The 21,974-nt window shown below is 37.7% G+C and overlaps 1 protein-coding gene across 10 annotated transcripts in view; it reads left to right on the forward strand.

Moving 5' to 3' along the window:
• Positions 1–21,974, forward strand: part of MOB1B (MOB kinase activator 1B) — a 91,572-nt gene that overhangs the window by 59,116 nt on the left and 10,482 nt on the right. For 4 of the 10 annotated variants that reach the window (XM_069594311.1, XM_069594312.1, XM_069594313.1 and 1 more), the window contains 3 exons: positions 3,803–3,901; positions 9,035–9,201; positions 17,760–17,853. In XM_069594311.1, coding sequence (XP_069450412.1) covers positions 9,147–9,201; positions 17,760–17,853 — 149 coding nt within the window. In that variant the 5' untranslated portion in view covers positions 3,803–3,901; positions 9,035–9,146. Of the gene's footprint in view, positions 1–3,802; positions 3,971–9,034; positions 9,202–17,759; positions 17,854–21,974 lie in introns of all 10 variants that reach the window. The other 6 variants (XM_069594308.1, XM_069594305.1, XM_069594306.1 and 3 more) reach the window with 2 other exon arrangements.

Raw genomic sequence — 21,974 nt, forward strand, 5'->3', positions numbered from 1 at the left:
ATAAATGATTTTTTTTAATAAATCTTCTTTACTATAGGACTTCTGATAGCTTTTAAAATACTCATTTTAATAACATACTAGTGCATCTTTTGGCAGTGTGCTAACCAGTGAAGATGTCAAGAATATTAGTTACCTTCAGTCTGATCATTCATCTTAGCATGAGATGTATAGGTGCAACTGCATACTAACTTACCCTTTGGGTGTTTAATAGGTATCTTAAGTTAATATGGGCAAAGGCCATCTCCCCAAACCTATCTTAATAAATGACCTGTTACCTACCTTCTTGAGCCTAAAAACCTAGCAGTCTTCTTTGATTGTCTCGTCTTTACCACTCGACAAATTCTGAAATCCAAAGTGAATCCTATTGATTCTACCTACAAATATTAGAACCTGGCTTCATCTTTCTGTCCGCATTAGACCAGATCATCTTTCTGCTTTATACCAGTTGCTTAACTGGTTTCTGTATTTTCACTCTTACCCTCCTGCCAGTCCATTCTCTACATGGAAACTAAATAGTCTTTTTTAGATCATTACATTAAGTCATATTATACTTCCTTTAAAAAAAAAAGATTCTGCCATAGCTTCCCATTTATACTTAAAATAGTAATTTAAATTCCATACTTTGGACTCTAAAAACTTAGCTAGTGTGGGTCTACAAGCTTTTTCTGATTTCATATACTGTCATTCATGATGCCCTACATGCTAATAAAGTAATGCTCAAAATTCTCCAAGCCAGGCTTCAGCAATACGTGAACCGTGAACTCCCTGACGTTCAAGCTGGTTTTAGAAGAGGCAGAGGAACCAGAGATCGAATTGCCAACATCCGCTGGATCATGGAAAAAGCAAGAGAGTTCCAGAAAAACATTGATTTCTGCTTTATTGACTATGCCAAAGCCTTTGACTGTGTGGATCACAATGAACTGTGGAAAATTCTGAAAGAGATGGGAATACCAGACCACCTGACCTGGCTCTTGAGAAATCTGTATGCAGGTCAGGAAGCAACAGTTAGAAGTGGACATGGAACAACAGACTGGTTCCAAACAGGAAAAGGAGTACATCAAGGCTGTATATTGTCACCCTGTTTATTTAACTTCTATGCAGAGTACATCATGAGAAACGCTGGACTGGAAGAAACACAAGCTGGAATCAAGATTGCTGGGAGAGAGATCAATAACCTCAGATATGCAGATGACACCACCCTTATGGCAGAAAGCGAAGAGGAGCTAAAAAGCCTCTTGATGAAAGTGAAAGAGGAGAGTGAAAAAGCTGGCCTAAAGCTCAACATTCAGAAAATGAAGATCATGGCATCTGGTCCCATCACTTCATGGGAAATAGATGGGGAAACAGTAGAAACAGTGTCAGACTTTATTTTTTGGGGCTCCAGAATCACTGCAGATGGTGATTGCAGCCATGAAATGAAAAGATGCTTACTCCTTGGAAGAAAAGTTATGACCAACCTAGATAGTATATTCAAAAGCAGAGACATTACTTTGTCGACTAAGGTCCGTCTAGTCAAGGCTATGGTTTTTCCTGTGGTCATGTATGGATGTGAGAGTTGGACTGTGAGGAAGGCTGAGCGCCGAAGAATTGATGCTTTTGAACTGTGGTGCTGGAGAAGACTCCCTTGGAGTGCAAGGAGATCCAACCAGTCCATTCTGAAGGAGATCAACCCTGGGATTTCTTTGGAAGGAATGATGCTAAAGCTGAAGCTCCATTACTTTGGCCACCTCATGCGAAGAGTTGACTCATTGGAAAAAACTCTGATGCTGGGAGGGATTGGGGGCAGGAGGAGAAGGGGACGACCGAGGATGAGATGGCTGAATGACATCACTGACTTGATGGACGTGAGTCTGAGTGAACTCCTGGAGATGGTGATGGACAGGGAGGCTGGTGTGCTGTGATTCATGGGGTCACAGAGTCGGACACGACTGAGCGACTGAACTGAACTGAACTGAACTTTTGAAAAAGTCACCTTTGTGCAAACACCTAGTTTGTCCTGTAAGCCTGGAATGCTCTTCCCTCTTTGCTAGCTGTCACATGGCTGATTCCCCCTTCGTGTCTTTCTGGCCTCATGGAGGCCTGCCCTAACCACCTAATCTAGTAAAGTGCCTTGTCACATTGCATTATTTGTCACTTCATTCTCTATTTTCACCATAGCACTGAGCACCAACCAGTACTGTATCGTTTTATTTTTTTTTTCTGCCTCTTCTCCCTACCATGAGAATAGAGATTCTCTTGTTCAGTGCTGTGTCCCAGGGTTAGCACAGTGCTACTTAGAATATAGTAGGTGGGTGGTCAGAATATTCTAGTTGGATGAAGGAATGCAAGAGTGAAATAAATGGAAGAAACTGACATTGAGGTGGTGAGGAACATTATTCTGAGGCTACTTAGTTTTTTAATAAAGATTTTTCTTTAAACATCAAAAAAATATGCTAAAATTAACACAGTATAAAATTCATCTTTTAAAGTGTTCAGTGGATTTAGTATATTCACAAAATTGTACAACCATCACAGCTGTAAGAGATAAAGATAAGTATCATGTCGTATTGGGTAGTGGATAAAAGAATGGACTTTGAATATTTAAATCCTAGGCTTAAATTTTGGTTCCTTACTTTACCAATTCTAAAAGCTGGAGCAAATTAAGAACTTTAAGCCTCAGTTTTGTTACTCATAAAATAAAGCATAGCATACCTACCCCCTGAGATATCTGTATGCAGGTCAAGAAACAACAGTTAGAACCATACATGAAACAACAGACTGGTTCTAAATTGGGAAAGGAGTACGTTAAGGCTGTATATTGTCATCCAGCTAATTTTAACTTACATGCAGAGTACATCATACGAAATGCTGGGCTGGATGAAGCACAAGCTGGAATTAAGATTGCCAGGAAAAATATCAGTAACCTCAGATATGCAAATGATAGCACCCTTATGGCAGAAAATGAAGAGGAACTGAAGAGCCTCTTGATGAAAGTGAAAGAGGAGAGTGAAAAAGCTGGTTTAAAACTCAGCATTCATAAAACAAAGATCATGGCATCCAGTCTCATCACTTCATGGCAAATAGATGGGGAAACAGTGGAAACTTTATTTTCTTGGGTTCCAAAATCTCTGCAGATGGTGACTGCAGCCATGAAATTACAAGACACTTGCTCCTTGGAAGAAAAGCTGTGACTAACCTAGACAGTATATTCAAAAGCAGAGACATTACTTTGCCGACAAAGGTCTGTACAAAGCTGTGGTTTTTTCAATAGTCATGTATGGATGTGAGAGTTGGAAAAAGAAAGCTGAGTGCCGAAGAATTGATGCTTTTGAACTATGGTGTTGGAGACGGCCCTTAGAGTCCCTTGAACTGCAAGGAGATCAAACCAGTCCATCCTAAAGGAAATCAGTCCTGAATGTTCATTGGAAGGTCTGATGCTGAAGCTCCAATACTTTGGCCACCTGATGTGAAGAACTGACTCATTAAGAAAGACCTTGATGCTGGGAAAGATTGAAGGCATGAGGAGAAAGGGACAACAGAGGTTGAGATGGTTGGATGGCATCACCAACTCGATAGGCATGAGTTGGAGCAAGCTCCAGGAGTTGGTGATGGACAGGGAGGCCTGGCATGCTTCATTCTATGGGGTTGCAAAGAGTTGGACACAACTGAGCAACTGAACTGAACTGATAGACATCATAGAGTTAAATTAAATTAAATTAAATTAAAGATTAAATGAGATATTGTATGTAAAATACTTAAAGAGTACAAGGTCTGCAGTAAATGTTAGTTAATATTAATCATCATCATTACTATTGTAATCCAGGAGTTTCCAGTCTGAAGTGGACTGAAAAGTGTTTATCAAGTCCCTGATCTCTAGTGTTGGACTTAGACCTATAGAAGGAGCTACTGATGTGAATGACAGGTTGGTACCAATTGTGGATCAAAGAGAGCTAATACCAATGGAATCCTTACTACAGGGTTCAATAGTAAGGTAGGTATCATTATTACAAACTGAGGCTTGGTAATGTAAAATGACTTGAAGATAATGGACTGTTGTTTTTTTTTAACTTTTTATTTTGTATTGGAGTTACAGATGATTAACAAGTTGCGGTAGTTGCAGGTTGACAGCAAAGGAACTCAGTCATACATATACATGTATCCATTCTCCCCCATACTCCTCTGGCATCCAGTCTGCCACATAACATTGAGCTGAGTTCTTTGTTCTATACAATAGGTCCTTGTTGATCATCTGTTTTGAATATAGCCTTATATACATGTCAGTCCCAAACTTTAGCTATCCCTTACTCCCAGCCTTCCTCCTGGCAACCATAAGTTCATTCTTTAAGTCTGTTTTGTAAATAAGTTCATTTGTATCATTTCTTTTTAGATTCTGCATTTAAAAGGATGTCATATGCTATTTCTCCTCTGACTTTACTCAGTATGACAATCTCTAGGTCCACTCCTGTTACTGCAGATGGCTTTGCAGATGGCTTTGTTTCATTCTTTTTAGTGGCCAAGTAATATTCTATTGTATATATGCACCACATTTTCTTTATCCATTTCTCTGTTGATGGGCATTAGGTTGCTTGCATGTCTTGGCTATTGTACATAGTGCCGCAGTGAAGTGAACATCCATGCATTTATCCTTTCGGACCATGTTTTTCTCTGGATGCATGCCCAAGAATGGGATTGCAGGGTCATATGATAGCTCTATTTTTAGTTTTTTAAGGAGCCTCCATACTCTTCTTCCTAGTGGCTGTACCAGTTTATGTTCCAAACAGTGTAGGAGGGTTCCCTTCTCTCCACACCCTCTCCAGCATTTATTGTTTATGGATTTTATGATGATAGTTGTTTTCACTGGTGTAAGATGATATCTCATTGTAGTTTTGATTTGCATTTCTTTAATAATTAGCAGTGTTGAGCATCTTTCATGTGCCTCTTGGCCATTTGTATGTCCTTTATGGAGAAATGTTTGTTTAGGTCTTATGCCCATTTTTTGATTAGGTTGTTTGCTTGGATGATGTTAAGCCTCATTAGCTGCTTACAGGTTTTGGAGACTAATCTGTTGGTCACTTCAGTTGCAAATATTTTCTCCCAGTCTATGAGTTGTCTTTTTGTTGAATCCCACTTCTGCCATTTAATTAGCTAGGTGATCAGAGTAAGTCACTTAACTTTGAAGATATGGAGTTACTGACACAAATAAGTTGATATAATTTTGTTTCTAATTTTGAGTATACTCACGTGTTTTTCACTGTCTAAATTATATACAGATATATATTCTTCTAACCCTTCCTAGTGGAGTTTCCCCAGTGGCTCCGATGGTAAAGAAGCTGCCTGCAATGCAGGAGACCTTGATTTGGTACTTGGATAGGGGAAGATACCCTGGAGAAGGGAATGGCTATCCAGTTCAGTTCTTGCCTGGGAAATCCTATGGACATAGGAGCCTGGAGGGCTACAAAGAGTTGCAAAGAGTCACAGAGAGTCAGACACCACTGAGTGACTAACACTTTTACTTTTCAGTCCTTCCTAGTACCCCTGTTTTGTGTTCTTTGTAAGAACCTCCTCCCCAATTCCTTCAGCCTTAAGATTCTCCAACCCAATTTAGAAAATATCAATTTTGTTGATAGTTGGATTGAACAGTAAATAGTTAAAATTGAGGGTAATGATGGGTGTAACTGTGTTGAGATGGTAACAAATGGTTTATGAGAATAAATGTAGATGTCACAATGGGGATCAGTCTATTCTTTAGGGTCTTAAAGAGGAAGTACACAATGCTTTTGAAATTTACTAAAAGTAGATCAAATTGAATGACTAATTATAAGGGATTTGTGGTCAGAGTTTTCCCTTAAGGCTCAGTTATTTACTTGTCAAGCCATTCTGTCTTCCTCTAGAAATTGATTGACCTTCAAATGTGAATAAAAGGACTGGGATAAACAAACCTGACTGCTGGGTATTTATTTTAAAAGAAAAGACCTCAGGGTAATGCTGTGACTTTTAAATCACATTTATGTTCTAATCAGAAAGCTCTAAGTTGTCATATAGTTATGATGTCCTGTTGGGAGCTATACAAGAGAAACTAGCTGAATTCTTGTCCTCTAAGACCAAAAATGTATACAGCTACTCTCATACATTGTTAATGAGTTTTAAAAGAATCCAGCTTATTTGGGGGGAAAAAATAGACCTTATGTAAACATTAAAAATGTATATGCCCTTTAGCAGGGCAATTTTACTTCTAAGAATTTATCTTTTATAATATGAGGAGGCTTACTGCAGCATTGTTTAAAGTGATAAATGGCTGGAAACAACCTCAATGTTTATCAGTAGGTGACTGGTTGAAAATATTATCTATCTATATAAGGAAATATTATTCAGTCTTTAAAAATAAAGTAGATCTACTTCTACTTTAAAGTACAACAATCTTCTGGACATATTAAAGTGGAAAACATTCTTTAGTACACTGTAGTACACAGCAGGTGTATAAAACAAGCACAAGCATTTTTATGCTTGTATAGACAGACTCTGAAAGGGTGGGTGGGGGGTACATACTTTCTGTAATTGAAAATGTTTTTTAATATTTGCATCAAATATCTTAACATGCCATGTGAGATACTGGGTTAGCAGAAAAGTTCGTTTGGGTTTTTTCGTAGACCTTATATATTTGGCCCCATTAGTGTAAGAGGTTGCACTCATTAGTGTAAGAGCTTGCACTCACTGATGAGGAATTTTGTGTACATATTTTGGTACTTGTGCTTTTGAACTTGAGTACTCTTCAGTTGGTCTTTTGACATGGGAATAAGGAGCAGTACTGATCACCCCTTCCAGAGTAAAGTGCATCCTGGTTGAAGTTTCAGGTAGCAGTCGAAAAAGTTGAATATAATTTTTAAAAAGAACATTTAAAAAATCAGAATACTGAGATGATTAATTATTTTGCCTGAATAAAGCAGAAGGATCACAAAGAAGGGGGATTCAGTGGAGGACTTCAAAGCATTTTGGAAGTATGACTGTGCATGGATATGAGGAACTGAGAAGGCAGAGAACTCAGGGAGCTGAAAGCATTTTGTAAACATCATCCCATCTCTAAATTATACCCTTCTGTAAAAAGTTATTTTCCAGAGGTTCAAAAAAGCAAAATAAATCGAAGCCCAGATGATAATTTATAGTTTCCTAAGTAACATAAGAGGAAAACAGCAAAATGAGGACTGGCACCTTGTTTTCTTGATTTCCTGTCTATCCCCACCATTATTCTGAGATCACTTGAACCTTGATATAGGAAAAGCACCCAAAAAAAACCAAACCAAAACAGTTTTTTTAAAATTCTATTTGTAACTTAATGTGTAAGAGCATTTGTTTCCAAAGTAAAAATTTCCCCATCCAGTCTTAGGAAATTAGAGTGGGAGTAGGGGTTGAGTCCAGCTTTGGACATTGGACTACCATTTCATGTTTCACTGTGAGTCATTCTGGTTCAGGAAAAGGAAGGATACTAACATTTGCACAGCATTTTATGGTTTTAAGAGCTTTTTTCTCATTTTGCAGCTCTTGCATGATACAGGTAAGGGTAATGTTTTATTATTGTTGTTAGGCTTTCACTATTAAAGAAAAAATAGGCTCAAGGAAGTTGGGTAATTTGCCTTAAATAACATAGCTGATTAGTGACAGAACTGACCTTCATAAAACCAAACTCAGATTTTTTTTTCTTTTTACCCAAGTGTAAGGTCTTTGAGGAGAATGTGTTTAGTTTTGTGGAAGACCAATTCTGAATGGGTCATCAATCAAGAAAACATTTGGAAGCCTAACACGTAAAGGGACAGTGGTTCAATAAATAGATATTTGTGGGGACCCTCCTGGGTGCAGGCACAGCTGATGTGCTTGTTGTTCTCATGTTCTCTGCCAGCCCTTTTCAGAGCAGCTTTGTTACATCATCAGTTGCGGCACCGGTCTGATCAGTGGGCTAATTAAAGGGAGAGTGCTTAAATACATGGTCTAAATACATACACCAGATTGGCGTTAGGAGAGCTATTTTTGTACTTAATCATACAAAAATTAGTAAAAATGTCTTTTGTCAAAAAATTTATTGGTCAAGTTTATTTTTCACACTAAATTTTGATAAAGGAGAAGGAGGAGGGGGAAGAGGAGGAAAATGAAATAAGCCTCAAGTTTGGTAGGCATGATAATCTTTTCTACGTTTTCGTATTTCAGAGATGGTGGGAGAGAATTTGACTTTTAATACGTTATCTGATTAAACTGAAGAAGAGTTTCCATACTCTAATGTGGTTCCAGAGCCTTACTATGTCTAATATTTGACTTTGGAGTTTACTCTGAAATACACTGGGAAGCCACTGAATGTGGTTTTAAGCAGAGGAGTAACATCGCCTGATTAGTGTTTGTAAAGAGATTCTTGACTGTTGAGTAGAGACTGAAGTGACTTAGCACGTACACGTGTGCACACACACACACACCCACACCTGGCAGGGAGACAGACAGAAAGACATACACACCACACCCCTGACACGGAGAGGGGTCAGTGTTAAGAGTAGAGCCTGGGCTGGGAAGATCCTCTGGAGGGGGGACATGGCAACCCATTCCAGTATTCTTCCCTGGAGAATGCCCATGGACAGAGGAGCCTGGTGGGCTATAGTGCCTCTTGTACAAAGGAAATTATTTATCTTAGAATGAGAAACTTAGAATCGGGGTAAAAAAGAATATAATGACTAAAGATTATCACAGACTCCTTTTTATTTTTATATATTACAACCTATAATCCTGAATCAGCAATTTATGGTTGGATTTGTTAGCTGGATTAGTTATAGCTAAAAATTCGTTTTTCTCCTTTATAGTTACAGTAGAGAATATAGAGAAGGTTTGTAGGAGTTTGGGGGTATCAAACAGTAGTTACAGCAATGATATTTCCAAGATTTAACGTAGCCAGTACAATTTCAAGCTATGTATTGGTGGACTTTGGGGATCACTTCTATGTTATTTTATCTAGTAGTATAGTATGGTAGACTCTGTGGAAGGTCAAGCCTTAAATGCTTTTTTTTTTCTTTGCTATTCATAGTGGGAGTCGCTCATCTAAAACGTTTAAACCAAAGAAGAACATTCCAGAGGGTTCTCACCAGTATGAGCTCTTAAAGCATGCAGAGGCCACTCTTGGCAGTGGCAACCTCCGGATGGCTGTCATGCTTCCTGAGGGGGAAGATCTAAATGAGTGGGTTGCAGTGAACAGTAAGTAGCCTTTCTGTTTCTCAATGGACTCTCAATTAGGTTAGTAGACTCATTGTAGGTGAGTGTTGGGTGCTGTGTTTTCTAGCATTTAGTTAGCAACCTAATACCACAATATAATGGTACCTCAATCCACTTTAACCTTTATGATACTTTATTTCTGAATATGGAATTACATTAAATTGTCTCCTGTTATCATGTAATACAAAGTGTAGATTTACCATCTTCTTGAAAAAAATAATAATACAGCAATTGATGTCTATAGGACACTAGGTGTCTGGCACTCTGCTATTCTTTCTACATGAATTATTTTTATTTATTTTATTGAAGTTTAATTGATTTATAATATTGTTTTCACATGTATAATATAGTGGTTCAGTATTTTTATAGATTATACTGCATCTAAAGTTATTGCAGTATAATGGCTATATTTCCCTGCACTGTACAGTATACCCTTGTAGCTTACTTATTTGATACTTGCTGGTTTGTACCTCTTAATCCCCTGTCTCTGTCTGGCCCTTCTTCCTTTTCCTCTCCCTACTGATAACCAATAGTGCTCTATATCTGTGAGTCTGTTTCTGTTTTGTTATATTCATTCATTTTATTTTTTAGATACTACATTTAAGTGATATCATATAGAATTTGTTTTTCTGTGTTTGACTTAACTTCACTAAGCAAAATACCTTCCAGGTCCATCCATGTTGTTGTAAATGGTAAATTTCATTCTTTTTTATGGCTCAGTAACGTACCATTGTATGTGTGTATGTATGTGAGGGAGATATATATATACGTATATATATAAATACACACACACCATTATCCATTTATTTGTTGATGGATGTTTTAGGTTGCTTCTGTATCTTGACTATTAACTTCCATATGCTGCTTTGACATTGGGGTGCATGTATCTTTTCAAATTATTGTTTTTATTTTCTTCTACATGGATTACTTTATTTCATCTTTACCACCTCATGATGTAGGTATTATTATTATCCGAGTATATTGATAAGAAATCTGAGACAGAAAATTGCAGTAATTAAGCTAGGTTATATAGCTAGTAGTGGTAGAGGCTGGGCTCACATATAGTTATAAAATTTTAGAGACTGGTTTGACCACTATGCTACTCAAATTGCCTCTTTGAGTAGCATACTCAGTTATTTGTCTTAATTATTATTTTTTTTAATTCAATAGTGATCTTATGAAATTAGTGAAATATATTTGTGATATATTCTTAACCTCTAGAAAGAAAAAAATATAAGTAAAAGGTAAATATATTCCTGGGAGTTAAGCAGAGAAAGTGGGGAAATAAAAGTGGTACTTTTAGTATTCAAAGTTTATCAGCCTTGGTGAGAAGATTAATAAAGTTTTATAATTGGAGGAAATTTGTATGACTATAGTAGAAATAAAATTAAATTTAATTGAAAATATATACTAAATGTCTAGGCTTTGATTAAGGAAAAGCAGAACCATATTTTTATTATAATATTTGATGGTATTTTATTGTGGTTTGAAACATATCATGGGATTTATAAATTGAGCTGCCACCTACTGATAACTTTTAGGAAACTAAAGGATTTTACTGAGATGTCTTAAAACCTCACTGTGACAGCAGTTCCTTAAGAGCAGTATTTATTATACTACAGTTATCCTCCTGACCCCAGCAAGTTTATTTACTGAAGAGATAAAAGTAATTTGTTTGCTTTATTGTTGAAACTCATCTAACTTATTAGATAGTTCTGTGATACTTTAAGGACAATATTCAGAATAAATTTCCAATATACGTGCATATTCTTTTTTTTTTTTTGATACTTTTTTGTGCTATTTTTTGTACCATTTGAGAGCTCATTTTCTAATTTGAAAAACCTGAGGAAGTAGGTAGCTGATGGGAACTTGTGGTGTAGCACAGGGAGCTCAGCTTGATGATCTGTGATGACTGTAGATGTTGGGACGGGGGAGTGAGAGGGATGTCCAAGAAGGGGATATACGTATACATATAGCTAGAATCACTTCATTGTACAGCAGAAACTAACACAGCAGTGTAACACAGAACTTCTGTCCTACATGAGATTCTGACTTTTAAGTATAAAAGCAGATCATTGTTATCTGTCTGTATTCTGCCTCCATAACCAGAACTGTCTGTACTATTGAAATGTCTAGAACGTCAGGAACTTCTAAAATTTTACAGACATTTTGCAATTATAGCCAGAAGAAAATTACTTTGAACTGACATGTTAGAACGTCCCCATAGAACATGGAATTCTGCTTTTAAAATATAGCAATTGACTGAAATCTTGGATTACAGTTTTTTCTTATATGTATATATAGTAATCTTTCCAAATGACACTTGATAAAGTGAATAGGATTTGAGACTAAACAGATAATTTCCATTCACTGACAGTGATTAAGTAAACATTTCAGGTACATAAAAGGCTGAAGGGAATTTGTTGATAAGATTGATATCTTAATGGCCTTTTGGCTTCAGTTTAAGGAGTTCATGATCTGAGCCACAGTCAGCTCCCGGTCTTGTTTTTGTTGACTGTATAGAGCTTCTCCATCTTTGGCTGCAAAGAATATAATCAGTCTGATTTCGGTGTTGACCATCTGGTGATATTCATGTGTAGAGTCTTCTCTTGTTGTTGGAAGAGGGTGTTTGCTATGACCAGTGCATTTTCTTGGCAAAACTCTACTAGTCTTTGCCCTGCTTCATTCTGTATTCCAAAGCCAAATTTGCCTGTTACTCCAGGTGTTTCTTGACTTCCTACTTTTGCATTCCAGTCCCCTATAATGAAAAGGACATCTTTTTGGGGTGTTAGTTCTAAAAGATCTTGTAGGTCTTCATAAAACCGTTCAACTTCAGTTTCTTCAGTGTTACTGGTTGGGGCATAGACTTGGATAACTGTGATATTGAATGGTTTGCCTTGGAGACGAACAGAGATCATTCTGTCGTTTTTGAGATTGTATCCAAGTACTGCATTTTGGACTCTTTTGTTGACCATGATGGCTACTCCATTTCTTCTGAGGGATTCCTTATTGCCAAACTCGGACGTAAATTGAAGAAAGTAGGGAAAACCGCTAGACCATTCAGGTATGACCTAAATCAAATCCCTTATGATTACACAGTGGAAGTGAGAAATAGATTTAAGGGTCTAGATCTGATAGATAGAGTGCCTGATGAACTATGGAATGAGGTTCGTGACACTACAGGAGACAGGGATCAAGACCATCCCCATGGAAAAGAAATGCAAAAAAGCAAAATGGCTATCTGGGGAGGCCTTACAAATAGCTGTGAAAAGAAGAGAGGTGAAAAGCAAAGGAGAAAAGGAAAGATATGAGCATCTGAATGCAGAGTTACAAAGAATAGCAGGAAGAGATAAGAAAGCCTTCTTCAGCGATCAACGCAAAGAAATAGAGGAAAACAATAGAATGGGAAAGACTAGAGATCTCTTCAAGAAAATTAGAGATACCAAGGGAACATTTCATGCAAAGATGTGCTCGATAAAGGACAGAAATGGTCTGGACTTAACAGAAGCAGAAGATATTAAGAAGAGGTGGCAAGAATACACAGAAGAACTGTACAAAAAAGATCTTTATGACCCGGATAATCATGATGATGTGATCACTAATCTAGAGCCAGACATCTTGGAATGTGAGGTCAAGTGGGTCTTAGAAAGCATCACTATGAACAAAGCTAGTGGAGATGATGGAATTCCAATGGAGCTGTTTCAAATCCTGAAAGATGATGCTGTGAAAGTGCTGCACGCAATAGGCCAACAAATTTGGAAAACTCAGCAGTGGCCACCGGACTGGAAAAGGTCAGGTTTCATTCCAGTTCCAAAGAAAGGCAATGCCAAAGAATGCTCAAACTACCGCACAGTTGCACTCATCTCACATGCTAGTAAAGTAATGCTCAAAATTCTCCAAGCCAGGCTTCAGCAATACATGAACCGTGAACTCCCTGATGTTCAAGCTGGTTTTAGAAAAAGCAGAGGAACCAGAGATCAAATTGCCAACATCCACTGGATCATGGAAAAAGCAAGAGAGTTCCAGAAAAACGTCTATTTCTGCTTTATTGACTGTGCCAAAGCCTTTGACTGTGTGGATCACAATAAACTGTGGAAAATTCTGAAAGAGATGGAAATACCAGACCACCTGACCTGCCTCTTGAGAAATCTGTATGCAGGTCAGGAAGCAACAGTTAGAACTGGACATGGAACAACAGACTGGTTCCAAATAGGAAAAGGAGTATGTCAAGGCTGTATATTGTCACCCTGTTTATTTAACTTCTATGCAGAATACATCATGAGAAACGCTGGGTTGGAAGAAACACAAGCTTGGATCAAGATTGCTGGGAGAAATATCAATAACCTCATATAAGCAGATGACACCACCCTTATGGCAGAAAGTGAAGAGGAGCTAAAAAGCCTGTTGATGAAGGTGAAAGAGGAGAGTGAAAAAGTTGGCTTAAAGCTCAACATTCAGAAAACGAAGATCATGGCATCTAGTCCCATCACTTCATGGGAGATAGATGGGGAAACAGTAGAAACAGTATCAGACTTTATTTTGGGGGGCTCCAAAATCACTGCAGATGGTGATTGCAGCCATGAAATTAAAAGATGCTTGCTCCTTGGAAGAAAAGTTATGACCAATCTAGATAGTATATTCAAAAGCAGAGACATTACTTTGCCGACTAAGGTCCGTCTAGTCAAGGCTATGGTTTTTCCTGTGGTCAAGTATGGATGTGAGAGTTGGACTGTGAAGAAGGCTGAGCGCCGAAGAATTGATGCTTTTGAACTGTGGTGCTGGAGAAGACTCTTGAGAGTCCCTTGGAGTGCAAGGAGATCCAACCAGTCCATTCTGAAGGAGATCAACCCTGGGATTTCTTTGGAAGGAATGATGCTAAAGCTGAAGCTCCATTACTTTGGCCACCTCATGCGAAGAGTTGACTCAGTGGAAAAGACTCTGATGCTGGGAGGGATTGAGGGCAGGAGGAGAAGGGGACGACCGAGGATGAGATGGCTGGATGACATCACGGACTCGAAGGACGTGAGTCTGAGTGAACTCCGGGAGTTGGTGATGGACAGGGAGGCCTGGCGTGCTGCGATTCATGGGGTCGCAAAGAGTCAGACACGACTGAGCAACTGAACTGAATTGAACTGGCTTCAGTTTTACTTGCCAGATGAAGATAAATGTCGAAGATGGGACATTTTGCAAACTCAATAACTAATCTCATAGCCAGAAACCAGAGGCTGTTTTTGAACGTTCTGCTGCTAGAAAGAGTGTTAGCTTAAAGAAGATAGAAATTTCAGAGTTTTGGAAAAAGCAGATGGTTAGCTTATAATTAATATTTGTTGCATAGAATATTGAGGCCATGTCTTTGTGGAAGAAAACTAACAATGACTAAATGTCTCCTTTATGATAGACAAGTATTTTCTTTTCTTTTTTTTTTTTAGCACTCTGAGATAAACCAAATTTTCAAGGTAGGAAACAGAGATCCAGGGAGATTAAGTAACAACTGTTAAGTATAGAGTTGGGATTCAAAGCCACAGGTTACCGTTTGTTCACATGGAGGACAACTCAATTAAAAATGGGCCAAAGAACTAAATAGACATTTTCCCAAAGAAAACATACAGATGGCTAATAAGCACATGAAAAGATGCTCAGCATCACTAATTATCCGAGAAATACAAATAAAATAAGTACTTGGATGCAATCTCATAAACGATAGAATGATCTCTGTTCGTTTCCAAGGCAAACCATTCAATATCACAGTAATCCAAGTCTATGACCCAACCAAGAATGCTGAAGAAACTGAAGTTGAACAGTTCTGTGAAGACCTACATGACCTTCTAGAACTAACACCCAAAAAAGATATCCTTTTCATTATAGGGGATTGGAATAGAAAAGTAGGAAATCAAGAGATATATGGAGTAACAGGCAAGTTTGGCCTTGGAATACAAAATGAAGCAGGGCAAAGGCTAACAGAGTTTTGCCAAGAGAACGCACTGGTCATAGCAAACACCCTCTTCCAACAACACAAGAGACTACTCTACCCATGGACATCACCAGATGGCCAGTACCAGAATCAGATTGATTATATTCTTTGCAGCCAGAGATGGAGAAGCTCTACAGTCAGCAAAAACAAGACCGGGAGCTGACTGTGGCTCAGATCATGAACTCCTTATTGCCAAATTCAGACTTAAATTGAAGAAAGTAGGGAAAACCACTAGACCATTCAGGTATGGCCTAAATCAAATTCCTTATGATTATACAGTGGAAGTGACAAATAGATTCAAGGGTGTAGATCTGATAGAGTGCCTGAAGAACTATGGATGGAGGTTCCTGATATTGTATAGGAGGTGGTGATCAAACCCTCCCGAAGAAAAAGAAATGCACAAAGGCAAAATGGTTGTCTGAGGAGCCTTACAAATAACTGAGAAAAGAAGAGGAGCAAAAGGCAAAGGAGAAAAAGAAAAATATATCCATCTGAATGTAGAGTTCCAAAGACTTCTAAGGAGAGATGAGAAAGTCTTCCTAAGTGATCGATGCAAATAAATAGAGGAAAACAATAGAATAGGAAAGACTAGAGATCTCTTCAAAAAATTAGAGATACCAAGAGAACATTTCATGCAAAGATGGGCACAGTAAAGGACAGAATCGGTCTGGATCTAACAGAAACATATTAAGAAGAGGTGGCAAGAATACACAGAAGAACTATGCAAAAAAGATCTTGATGACCCAGATAACCACGATGGTGTGATCACTCACCTAGAGCCAGACATCCTGGAGTGTGAAGTCAAGTGGGCTTTAGGAAGCATCACAGTGAACAAAGCTAGTGGAAGTGATGGAATTCCAGCTGAACTATTTCAAATCCTAAGAGATGCTGTGAAAGTGCTGTGCTCAATATGCCAGCAAATTTGGAAAAGTCAGCAGTGGCCACAGGACTAGAAAAGGTCAGTTTTCAATGCAATCTCAGTCTCTTCGATCATAGAAGAAGCTAGAGAATTCCAGAAAAACATCTGCTTCACTGACTGTGCTAAAACCTTTGACTCTGTGGATCACAGCAAACTGTGGAAAATTCTTTAAAAAAAAAAAAATTCTTACAGAGATGGAAATACTGGACCACCTTACCTGCCTTCTGAGAAATCTGTATATATGTCAAGAAGCAACAGTTTGAGTTGGACATGGAACAATGGACTGGTTCCAAATTGGGAAAGGAGTACATCAAGGCTGTGTATTGTCACCCTGCTTATTTAACTTATATGCAGAGTACATCATGTGAAATGCCGGACTGGATAAAGCACAAGCTAGAATCAGGATTGCCAAGAGAAATATCAATAACCTCAGATACGCAGATGACATCACCCTTATGGCAGAAAGCAAAGAGGAACTAAAGACCCTCTTGATGAAAGTGATAGAGGAGAGTGGACAAGCTGGCTTAGAACTCAACATTCAGAAAACTAGGATCATGGCATGCGGTCCCATCACTTCATGGAAAATAGATGGGGAAACAATGGAAACAGTGAGAGATTTTATTTTCTTGGGCTCCAAAATCACTGCAGATGGTGACTGCAGCTATGAAATTAAGACACTTGCTCCTTGAAAGAAAAGCTGTGACCAAGCTAGATAGTATATTAAGAAGTGGAGACATTACTTTGCGACAGAGGTCCATCTAGTCAAAGCTATGGTTTTTCCAGTAGTCGTGCATGGATGTGAGAGTTGGACCATCAAGAAAGCTGAGCACTGAAGAACTGATGTTTTTGAACTGTGGTGTTGGAGAAGACTCTTGAGAGTCCTTTGGACTGCAAGATCAAACCAGTCTATCCTAAAGGAAATAAGTCCTGAATATTCATTGGAAGGACTGATGCTGAAGCTAAAGCTCCAATACTTTGACCACCTGAAAGGAAGAATTGACTTATAAGAAAAGACCCTGATGCTTTAAACAATTGAAGGCAGGAGGAGATGGGGACAACAGAGGATGAGATGGTTGGATGGCATCACCGACTCAATGGGCATGAATTTGAGCAAGCTCCAGGAGTTGGTGATGGACAGAGAAGGCTAGCATGCTGCAGTCCACGGGGTCACAAAGGGTCAGACACAACTGAGTGACTGAACTGTACTGAACTAAGTGAAAAGTCGTATTTTATTCTTTTCCGTAGAGATAGCCAAGAGACTCAGAAACTCTCACTCTTAGTGATCTATGGAACTTCTTTATATATACTGAATACAGGATTTTTGTTGATTATATGTGTTGCAAATAATTTTTCCCACTCTGTGCTTGCCTTGTTTAAAATTTATTATTTTTAATTGAAGGGTAATTATAATATTGTGTTGCTTTCTGCCATACATCAATATGGTGTGCTTGCCTTTTTATTCTCTTAAGGGAGTCACTTAACCAGAAGCTCCTAAATTCAGTAAGTTAAGTATTGTTTCTTGTATACTTATTATCTGTTCTTTGTTGAGGAAAGAATATGGTTAGAGCTCATACTTTGCTGAAATAAAAGATTCTCTTTGAGTAAAATTAAAATTTAACTCTTTACCTATAAATGATATTTGCTTTGTAGCTGTAGATTTCTTCAATCAGATCAACATGCTTTATGGAACAATCACAGATTTTTGTACAGAAGAAAGTTGTCCGGTGATGTCAGCTGGCCCAAAGTAAGATATGATTTATGATCAGTTCTCAATTTTACTGTATCATACAGTTCTTAGATAAGAAGAAAATTTCTGACCTTACAATTTCTATATTTACCATCTCCTTCAGTGATTCACCAATGACTAGTATTTTGAGTCGAGAGTTCCTTAACCTCAGCTTTATGGTCCTCCCTATTGTATTGTCCTCCATCCTGCCTTTTTTCTGTTTGCTTCTGCTTCTCTATCCAAACTAGATTATTAAAAATGCTTCCATTACATTTAAAAAAATAAAAGTAATTGTTGATATACAATGTTATGTTAGTTTCAGGTGTAATGCATAATGATTTGACATTTCCATACACTATGAAATGATCGTCATGTTAAGTCTAGTAGTCATCTGTTCCCATACAAAGTTATTACAGTGTCATTGACCATACTCCTTATGAACTGACTTACAACTGGAGGTTTGTATCTTTAAATAAATATACATATATACACGTACCACATATTCTTTATTTATTCATCTGTTGATAGACACTTAAGTTACTTTCATATTTTAGATATTGAAAATAATGTTGCAATGAAAAATAGTTTGTATATATCTTTTCAAATTAGTGTTTGTGTTTTCTTTGTGTAAATACCCAGAAATGAAATTGCCGGCTCTTATGGCAGTTCTGTTTTTAATATTCTGAAGATATTCTGAAGCACCTCTATACATTTTTCCACAGTGGCTGCACCCATTCACAGTTCCATCAACAGTGCATAAAAATTTCCTTTTTGTTACATGCTTGCCGATACTTATTATTTGTTGTCTTTTTAGTAATAGCCATTTTAACAGATGTGAAACAGTATCTCATTATGGTTTTAGTTTGCATTTCCCTCATGATTGATGAAATTGAGCATCTTTTAATGTGTCTATTGGCCATCTGTATGTCTTTGTAAAAATGTCTATTCAGGTCCTCTGTCTGTCTTTAATTGGGTTGTTTACTTTTTTTTGATATTGAGTTATATTAGTTCTTTGGTAGAATTCACCTGTGAAGCTATTTGGTCTTTCACTTTTGTTTGTTGGGAGGTTTTTTTGTTTGTGTTTTAAAATTACTGATTCAGTTTCACTACTGGTAATCCATCTGTTCATATTTCCTATTTTTTCAGATTCAGTTTTGGGAGATTGTATGTTTTTCTAGGAGTTTATCACTTTCCTCTAAGTTATCCGTTTGATTGGCTGTAATTTTTTGTAGTAATCTCTTAATGATCATTGTTTTTAACTTCTTTCATTTCTGATTTTATTTCTTTGGGTTTATCAATTTTGTTTATTTTTTCAGAGAGCTAGCTCTCAGTTTCATTGATCTTTTCTATTTTTTTCTTAGTTTCTATCTCATTTAATTATGCTCTGTTCCTCATGATTTCTTTCTTTCCACTAACTTTGGGTTTTAATTAAAGCTTAGATTGTTTATTTGAGATTTTTTTTAATTTCCTGAGGTAGGCTTGTATTACTGTAAAATTCCCTCTTAGAACTGCTTTTGCTGCTTTCCATATATTTTGGATCACTGTGTGTTTGTTTTCATTTGTCTCTAGGTATTTTTTTATTTCCTCTTTGATTTCTTCAGTAACCCATTGGTTTTTGGGTACTGTGTTGTTTAGACTCCACCTGTTAATAGTTTTTGCAGTTTTTTTCTTGGAGTGGTTTCTCTGTTATTATTTATTATTGTTGTTAACCAAGAAATGAATATTTGGGAATTTACAGTTTAAAAGTTCATACCATGATGACAGAAATAAATTTCAGACAACTATCTGTCAAAGGTGAAATTTAGAAAAATCATTGGGGACAAAATAGAGTTAGAAGATGAAGTCATCTTAAGTATAGTGAAAGTGAAAGTTGCTCAGTTGTGTCTGACTCTTTGCAACCCCATGGATTATACAGTCCATGGAATTCTCCAGGCCAAAACCCTTCTCCAGAGGATCTTCCCAACCCAGGGGTCGAATCCAGGTCTCCCGCATTGCAGGTAGATTCTTTACCAGCTGAGCCACAAGGGAAGCCCAAGAATACTGGAGTGGATAGCCTATCCTTTCTCCAGCTGATCTTCCCGACCCAGGAATTAAACCGGGGTCTCCTTCATTGCAGGCCAGTTCTTACCAACTGAGCTATCAGGGACTCCCCATCTTAAGCATAAACTTTTCAAAAGAAAAAGATTCAGGGGATCATAGTTATAAACTCTAGAAGTATAAGCAATATACAGTTTTGTTTTTCAGAAAGCTTTAGGGCATTTAAAATTAGTTTTTTTTAATAAAGCTTCAGGATATTGAAAATGATTTTTGGTGTACTGTGTCTACTTTTGACTTTCGCATTTAAAAATGAATATAGGGGACTTCCCTGGTGGTCCACTGGCTAAGATTCCAAGCTCCCAATGTAGGGGGTGCAGGTTCTGTTCCTGGTCAAAGCACTAGATCCCACATGCCACAACTAAATCCTGTATATTGCAACTAAGACTCAGTGCAGCCAAATAAATAAATAAAATACAAATTAAAAAAAATGAATATGGAACACCTGGGAATCATTAACAGAATGAAAAACATGATTATAAGAGAAATGCAAAAACATTAAGGATTCATAACATAAGGGAGGTGAAGGTGAAGGTGAAGTCACTCAGTTGTATCCGACTCTTTGCAACCCCGTGGACTGTAGCCTACCAGGCTCCTCCGTCCAGGGGATTCTCCAGGCAAGAATACTGGAGTGGGTTGCCATTTCCTTCTTCAGGGGATCTTCCCGACCCAGGGATCGAACCCAGGTCTCCCACATTGGAGGCAGACGTTTTAACCTCTGAGCCACCAGGGAAGCCAACATAAGGGAGAAAACGTAGGTAAATTCCTGTGTTTTCAAGCAAAGACTAAGCTGTTGCTGTTTAGTCACTCAGTCTTGTCTGACTCTTTATGTCCCCACGGACTGTAACTTGCCAGGCTTCTCTGTCCGTGGAATTTCCCAGGAAAGAATACTGGAGTGGGTTGCCATTTCCTTCTCCAGGAAGACTAAGTAATGATTGTTTAAAGTCCGACCATTCATATTCTCTATCTCCAGGTAGAATCAAACAAGAAGAAGCTTAAGTCACACTTGAGACTTTGTTTTATATTAGGAAGAATCTCTTGACTGTGAAAGTGATTAAATAGTGAAACAGGATGCCAGGAATTGTTGGGAAATTGCCTATTGGAGACCTTCAAAGTAAACTTAACATTTCATCCCTGTTTCCCAGGGTTGGCAATAAGACATGGTGTCACAATATTTATTTGAGTGTATCCTATTTAACATTTACTGTTCAAGTGTGAGTAGCTACGATTAAATAGAAATCATCCTTATTTTTCCTGCCTCAAGATGGTTTTCATTGTTTCAAATACCCTGTAGTATTTTTCCATTATATTTTCTTTCAGCTCCTTTTCTAGCCTTACTCACCTGTTGTTCTCTCAGTCCAAACTCTGGGGCAAGGTTAGAAACACACAACTGATTCAAAGGGAGAGGCAGAGGTAACCTTTCAGAAACTAAACTAAATGCTAGTTCAGTTTAGACATTTTCGTACTTTGGAGTTTCAGCTGCATGCTTACTATCTTAAAAATCAGGTTGCAGTTGTGAGTGTATGTTTTTGTAGTTAACTGCATGAGCATACTGTTGCACTGTTTTTACATACTCATTTACAGGTTTGTCTTCTCTACCAGTCTTTTCTCTGTGAGAATAGAGAAAACGTCGTTCATTTCAGTGTCCCTTGTTCAAGAGCAGCATTCCTTGACTTATCATTTCTGATATTGTAGGCGCACATTAAAAGTTTATTGTACCAAAGGATAGTGTCTGGTTAATACCCAAATACTATAGGCATCTTTATTTGGAGTTCCAGTCTTCCTCAAAGGCTTGTTTAGCTCCTCAACCAAGTATACTCAAATATTGAATCATTCTCTTTTTTATTCATTTTACTTTGGCACTTCTGTTTGATTCTCTATCCTTAACCCAAATTTTAATGCCCCAAGTTAAAGAGAATTGTACTGTGTAAGGAAAAATGTTTTTTGAGGAAGAAGACAACAATTATAAAGATTAAAGATGCTCATCATAGAAGTGGGAAATAAACTTAGGGTTTCTACTGTGGCAATTTATACTGTATGTGATT

This window comes from Ovis canadensis, chromosome 6, assembly GCF_042477335.2.
Source record: "Ovis canadensis isolate MfBH-ARS-UI-01 breed Bighorn chromosome 6, ARS-UI_OviCan_v2, whole genome shotgun sequence".
NCBI classification, from domain to species: Eukaryota; Metazoa; Chordata; class Mammalia; order Artiodactyla; family Bovidae; genus Ovis; species Ovis canadensis.